The 6,000-nt window shown below is 48.2% G+C and overlaps 1 protein-coding gene across 1 annotated transcript in view; it reads left to right on the top strand.

Moving 5' to 3' along the window:
* DMRT2 (doublesex and mab-3 related transcription factor 2) overlaps positions 1 to 6,000 on the top strand; it is a 39,432-nt gene that overhangs the window by 502 nt on the left and 32,930 nt on the right. Inside the window, exon 2 of the mRNA XM_014546320.1 lies at positions 4,328 to 4,427. Within this exon, the coding sequence (XP_014401806.1) occupies positions 4,328 to 4,427 (100 nt within the window). The remainder of the gene's footprint in view (positions 1 to 4,327; positions 4,428 to 6,000) is intronic.

The raw sequence follows: 6,000 nt of genomic DNA, 5'->3' as shown, positions 1-6,000 counted from the left end.
GTGTATGTGTATGTGTATGTGTATGTGTATGTGTATGTAATGTTCTGGTTCTCAGAACTCTGAGTATGCAACAGACCTGAGGGGGGAGTAGTGGGAGGAAAAGGTTCTAGGAAGAGGAAGCAGCAGGTGCTAAGGCCTGGGGCCTGAATGAACTTGGTGCATTTGAGAAGCTGAAGAAGCCAGTGTGCCTGGGGTGAAAATGCAGAGAGCAATGAGATGAGACTGAAAGGCTTGGGGGGATGTGCTAAGTGTTTTGACTTTCTATCCTAGGTGCAGTGGGAAACCGTTGTGGGGTTTTCAGTAGGGGAATGATACGATCAGATTTTATATTCATGCCTTGAGTGTCTCAGTGAAGACAGCACACTCCTTAAGACAGGGCCAGGGTCTTACGGTTCGTGATATGCTCCCCAGAGCCAGTGCTGTGCTGTGCTGTGCATGTCACAGGGCCCGGGCAGGGCATGGTGTTTTGATGGTGATTCATGTAGGAATTCATTGATCTATAGGTTCAAGGTTTTGTTTGGTTGCATTAGATAAAAATAGAATATCTGTGTTCTCTGTAACACATTATGGGAAAACTAGGGTTGTTTTATGTACTAAAAGGATAAATGCCTTTTTCTTCACACACATACACACACACACACACATAATTTTTTTCAAGGGAGACCATTTCTTACCACTGGAAATCCATAAATGATTTATTACTTTTCCTAACCCCTCTCTATTCCTAGCTGCAGACTATTTCTTTTTTCATTTCGCCTAAAAAATTGTCCAGCTAATAAATAGGTTCACAGGCAGACAGAGGGAGCTTCCACGGGTTATGAGAAAATGCCAGGCTCTTCAAAGACCTCCATGGATACAAAACCATAAATCTCAGAGAGCCCCTTTTGAAATGTCACTCACCTTCCTTCCTCATAGGAAACCAGGGCCGGGAGAGAAATTAACGAACGTTACAGTTCATCTGGACCTTGTTACTCAAACCAGCAAGAGGATGGTAGAGGAGGATGGACCCAGCAGAAGAGAGTCCTCTTGGAGTTTTATAGTTTCCCATTAAACACACACACACACACACACACACACACACAACCTCCTGAACTTTCTAGTAAGGCAAATGTACTTATCCAACGGCACCTGGAAAATATTATTCACTGATGACAACCCACAGAGTTATCTGTTTGCCGGGAGTGAGGTGGCAGCATAACAGTGCAGGAACAGGAGTCCTCATTAGTTCTCAGGAGATCTCTGAACAACGGGACTTCGGAAGACGAAGCCATCAGGGATGTTTTCATATCATAAAGCTCGAGGCCTCCACAGGCTGGGGAAGTTGGCTTTGTCTTCTTTTTTTGTTAATCCTCACTTGAGGATATTTTTCCATTGATTTTTAGAGAGAATGGAAGGGAGCGGGAGAGACACAGAGAGAGAAACGTGGATGTGAGAGAGACACATCGATTGGTCACCTCCCACATGAGCCCTGACCAGGGCCGGGGATCAAGCCTGCAACTGAGGTACATGCCCTTGACCGGAATCTAACCCAGAACCCTTCAGTCCGAGGGCCAAAGCTCTATCCACTGAGAAAAACTGGCTAGGGGGGAAGTTTGCTTCTTCGTATCACTTCTGGTTACTATTATTGGTCTTCAAAGGAAATAGGAATTCATTCATTTATTGCCTCCTTTTCTCTCTCCTTCCTCTCCTTTTCCCTCCCCCCCTTCTTTCCTGCTTTCCATGCACTGAGTACGTTCCATTATTAATGTTTAGTGGGTGCTGAGGTGGATGGACAGAGTTTAAGCTGACTGTACCCCGAGCTGGGCCCCAGCTCAGGTGGGTGGGCTGGAGCTGTTGAGTGAGTAGGTAGCTGCGACTGAAGACTCGGAGGGATGGGGGCTCCCAGGAGGTCCTCCTGCTTACCACCTTGCTCTAGGAAGGGGCTGGTTCATCCTCGTGGTGGCTGGTTTGGGCAGCTTTCCATGCTCAGGCCATTTGTTTGTATATCAGTAATGGCACCGAGGTCAGCCTCCCTGGATCCAGCCTTTGGGGATTAGGGATTAGTCAAAGAGAAGCTCAGTCTGCCCCTGCAAAGCGGCCCTGAGACCTTATCGCTCATCTTCCTGTTTAGTCCCCTTTGCACACAGACGAGTCGCCAGATGCCACCTCTCAACTGGCTGTTTCCTTCATCCTGGGACCCGTGTGGGCCTGGTTTTTTCTCAAGTGTGTTTTCATGCCCCTTCTTGGATGAACTAGTTTGGGACTCAGTATGTTGGCCCAGGTGTGTGTCACCTTTGCCCATTACCCATATGCAAGGGATGGGAAGGGTCTTTCGGATTTTACTTGAGCCCATTCTCCTGCCTACAGGAAAAACCGCCTGTGCACAGAGTTGCCCATTCCCTTTCAAACAAAATTCAACGCAGGAAAACCTGTTTCCCTGCTGGGAAGCGCCCCCTCGGCCAGCTAGAGCTGTGCTAGTGCAGAGGCTGTCTCCTGCCTTCCGTTCCTTGGAGAGCTCTTTAATTCTGGGAATCTCAGGTCTCTGGGACCAAAACACTGTCCACTCCGAGAGGCAGGGTGCAGGGTGGTTAAGGAAGCAGACTCCTAGGGCCACACTGCCGCACCCAAAGTCTCATTCTGCTACTCACAGCTACTGCCCGAGGCCGCCTCTGTGCCTCAGTTTCCCCAGCGACGAGGATGATACCGGTATGTACCTCATGCACTCCTGAGAGGACTAAATAACGGAAGTGTCTAGAAAGGGCCCTGGCACAGAGTAAGTATGGGTAAGTTTTCTCTATTATCATCTCACCTTGGAGAATAGGAAAAACCTATTCTTAGGTTCTCATTAGCAATTTCTTCTCTTTCTTACTTGGTAAGATGTTTTTGGGTAAGGAAGACTGATCCCTATTCCTACAGCTAAAGAGATACAGAGCTTGAAAATCACCGACTTTCTGATGTCCCTTTTCGGTCTCCCCCAAGCCCAGCCCCACCTAGTGGCCGTCCTGCTTTATGCAGACTCCTGCTTTCATTTCCCAGGAGTGGGATTGCTGGGTCCTATGCCCAGTGTAGGTGTTACTTTATAAGCAACCTCTAAAATGTTTTCCAAAGTCGTGGTGCTGTTCTTCATTCTCATCAGCCAGGTATGAGAGTTCCGGTTGCTCCACATCACCAACACGTCGTATTGTCAGGTTAAAAAACACACCTTGGCTATCCTAATCGCAGTATAGTGCTATTTCATTATGGTTTTAATTTGTATTTCACTGATGATGAATCCTCTCCTGTGCTTATTAGGAATTTGCGTATCTTCTTTGATGAAGTGCCTATTATAATCTTTTAACCATTTTTAAAAAATTGGATTGTTGGACTTTTTATTATTGAAAGTGTTCCTTATATATTTCAGTTACTTTTCAGTTCTTCATATATTTTCTTTCAAGATAATTACTAAAAAATCTTTCAAGCTAATTATTAAAAAATCTTCACCTGAGGATATGTTTTTATTGATTTTGGGAGAGAGAAGGGAGGGAGGGTGAAAGAGAGAGAGGGAGAGGGAGAGAGAAACATCAGTGTGAGAGAGAAACATCGATTGGTTGCTTCCCTTACATACCCTGACTGGGTATTGAACCTGAAACTTAGGTATGTGCCTTGACTGGGAATTGAACTTGCAATCATTTTGGTGCATGGGACAGCACTCCGACCAACTGAGCCAACCGGCCAGGGCTCTTCCAAGCTAATTTTGCTCCTTCCAACTTATATTGGGTATTGATCAAGAGTTAATGCCCTGGCCCGTGTGGCTCAGTTGGTTGGGTGTCATCTTGTGCACCAAAAGGTTGCCAGTTAATTCATGGTCAGGGCACACACCCAGGTTTCGGGCTTGGTACGGGGCAAGCAGGAAGCATCAGACATTATGCTCACATAGGTGTTTTTTTCTCTCTCTCCCTCCCTTTCTCTTTAAAAAAAGAGATCAATTAAAAAAAAAAGTTTAACTTACCCTCAAGTAGTCCCAGCCCAGGGATCCCTTAAAGAAACACCAAGTAGAAGCGAACATAATGTTATATGCCACTTTACCCCAGCGGAAAAAAAAACAAAGAAAAGAAACACTAAGTAATTGCTTCCCCCCCCCCCCCCCAGCCCTTTATTTCTTCCCTTCTTGGAGCTAGCTGTTTACGTTTGGAGTTGAAAAGAACACCCTGTGTGAGCACAGAAACAGCATTCCATCCGATGCTGTGATGCTGTCGGAAAGAGCTCTGAGGCGACATTCCCAAATCTGCAAGATGGAACAAACAGATGGTTTGTCCGTCACAGCAGGGGGTCCATCACATTTCTGAAAAGTTGTCTCTTTCTTCTGCAGCATCCTGGCTTTTATTAGTGAGCAGCCTGACCAGATGGGCCGACCCGCCTCTTTGATTCTCTTCCAGCACAGGGTGAAGTTAGCCCTCCAAGGCGGCCAGGTAGGTCCTGTCTATTCCGCAGGCTTGGAGGATGAACCCCGAGGGCCCCTCCAGCCCTGCAGAGTGGGACCTGGGAGGCATTGATCCAGCCAGAAAAATAAACCTCTAAACCAAATGCAACTGAAGGAGAAAGAACGCCGAAGTTCATGCAGTCAGGAAACTTCTAATTCCCATCCTTCTCTAACAGATAGCAAAATCATAGAGGTCCTGTCAGTTAACCAAGCACTTACTAGTTGCCAGGTACTGTGCCAACCAGTTCACACAGATCTTCTCACTGAATCTTCACTCGGCCCTCAAGAGAAGGACACTGTTACTATCCCCATTTCAGAGAGGGGGAAACCGAGGCTCCGGGAGACGATATGATCAATGAGTGCGGAGCTGGGACATTCACTCTTGTCTGACAACCACGCCTGTGCCTTGAGCTACCTCAGAAACCTTTCCTCTCGCAGACAAGGAGTTGGTCTTTGTTGTTAGCTGGCACTTCCCTTTTTCTGTCAGGCTGCCTTTTCGTTGCTGATGCCACAAGTTCACCGAGAAGGGGACGGGGCCCTTTGCTTTTCTGAGTCCTTTGCTTAGGACAGAATTCCTGAGTTGTGTGTGTCGGGGGTGGGGGTGGGGGATGCCTCTACCTCATCTACATGATGACCTACCGACTGATCCATGCAGACTGTACCGTCAACACAGCTCACAGAACCAACCCTCCACTCCCACCCACACCCACACCCATGGCCTGGTTTCTTTCTGATAGACAGAAGGCTGACCGTGACCTTCTGCAGACACATTCTGAGACCTTCACGAGAGTGGGACCCTATGTCTCAGTGTCCTTCCTTTTTCCCATAACATGCATTCTAGAGTTTGAGAGGAGAGCCACCAAGCTGAGCTGAGGTGCCCACCCTGGGCACTTAGTAGGCTCACTCACCATAAGGAAAGGGCTCACACCAGCCACGCAGTGGGTGTGACTCCACTTCGGGCCCCAGAAAAATCCCACGTGTCTGTGTCCACACGTCCTGATCTTCAAGATTGCTCACAGGGAGTTGGAGCCACAAACATCAAACTGGAAACGCCAAGGGTGTGCACTCCTTAATCCAAGACAGCCCTGATTTCTGTGCCAGATAACTTTGTCCACATCCCAGAACATTAAAGTAAAGAAGGAATTAGGGAAGTTTTTTTCAAAAGTAAAAGGGGAAATATCCAAGTGCATGTGGGAGCAGAGGCTCAGGGAGGCCTCACCTGTGTCCCTACACACCTCGGCAGAAGCTCGGCGGTGAGTTACGGAGGAGGCAAGGGGGGGATAGACGGGAGAAGGAAGTTCATGTGTGTGCACGCGGTTCTCGCGAGTGTGCGAGGTGGGTGGGAGGCGGGGTGTGCTGTGCACACCCATGAGCAGTGGGTGGGAGGGTGTGTGTGTGTGGCCACTGTAGAAGGCAAGACAGTCCTATCTGAGCTCTGTGCCCTGGCCTGCCCCTGGCATGACCGGAGGGGTTTTGAACGTGAGGAAGCCCTCTTCAGCAGCGCTGCTCAGTAGCCTGGAATCTGGACTCTGCGAGGAGGCTCTGGATGAGCACAGCTTGAG

This window comes from Myotis brandtii, unplaced genomic scaffold (genome assembly GCF_000412655.1).
Source record: "Myotis brandtii unplaced genomic scaffold, ASM41265v1 scaffold44, whole genome shotgun sequence".
Taxonomy (NCBI): Eukaryota; Metazoa; Chordata; class Mammalia; order Chiroptera; family Vespertilionidae; genus Myotis; species Myotis brandtii.
This window is presented reverse-complemented; position numbering and strand designations above follow the sequence as displayed.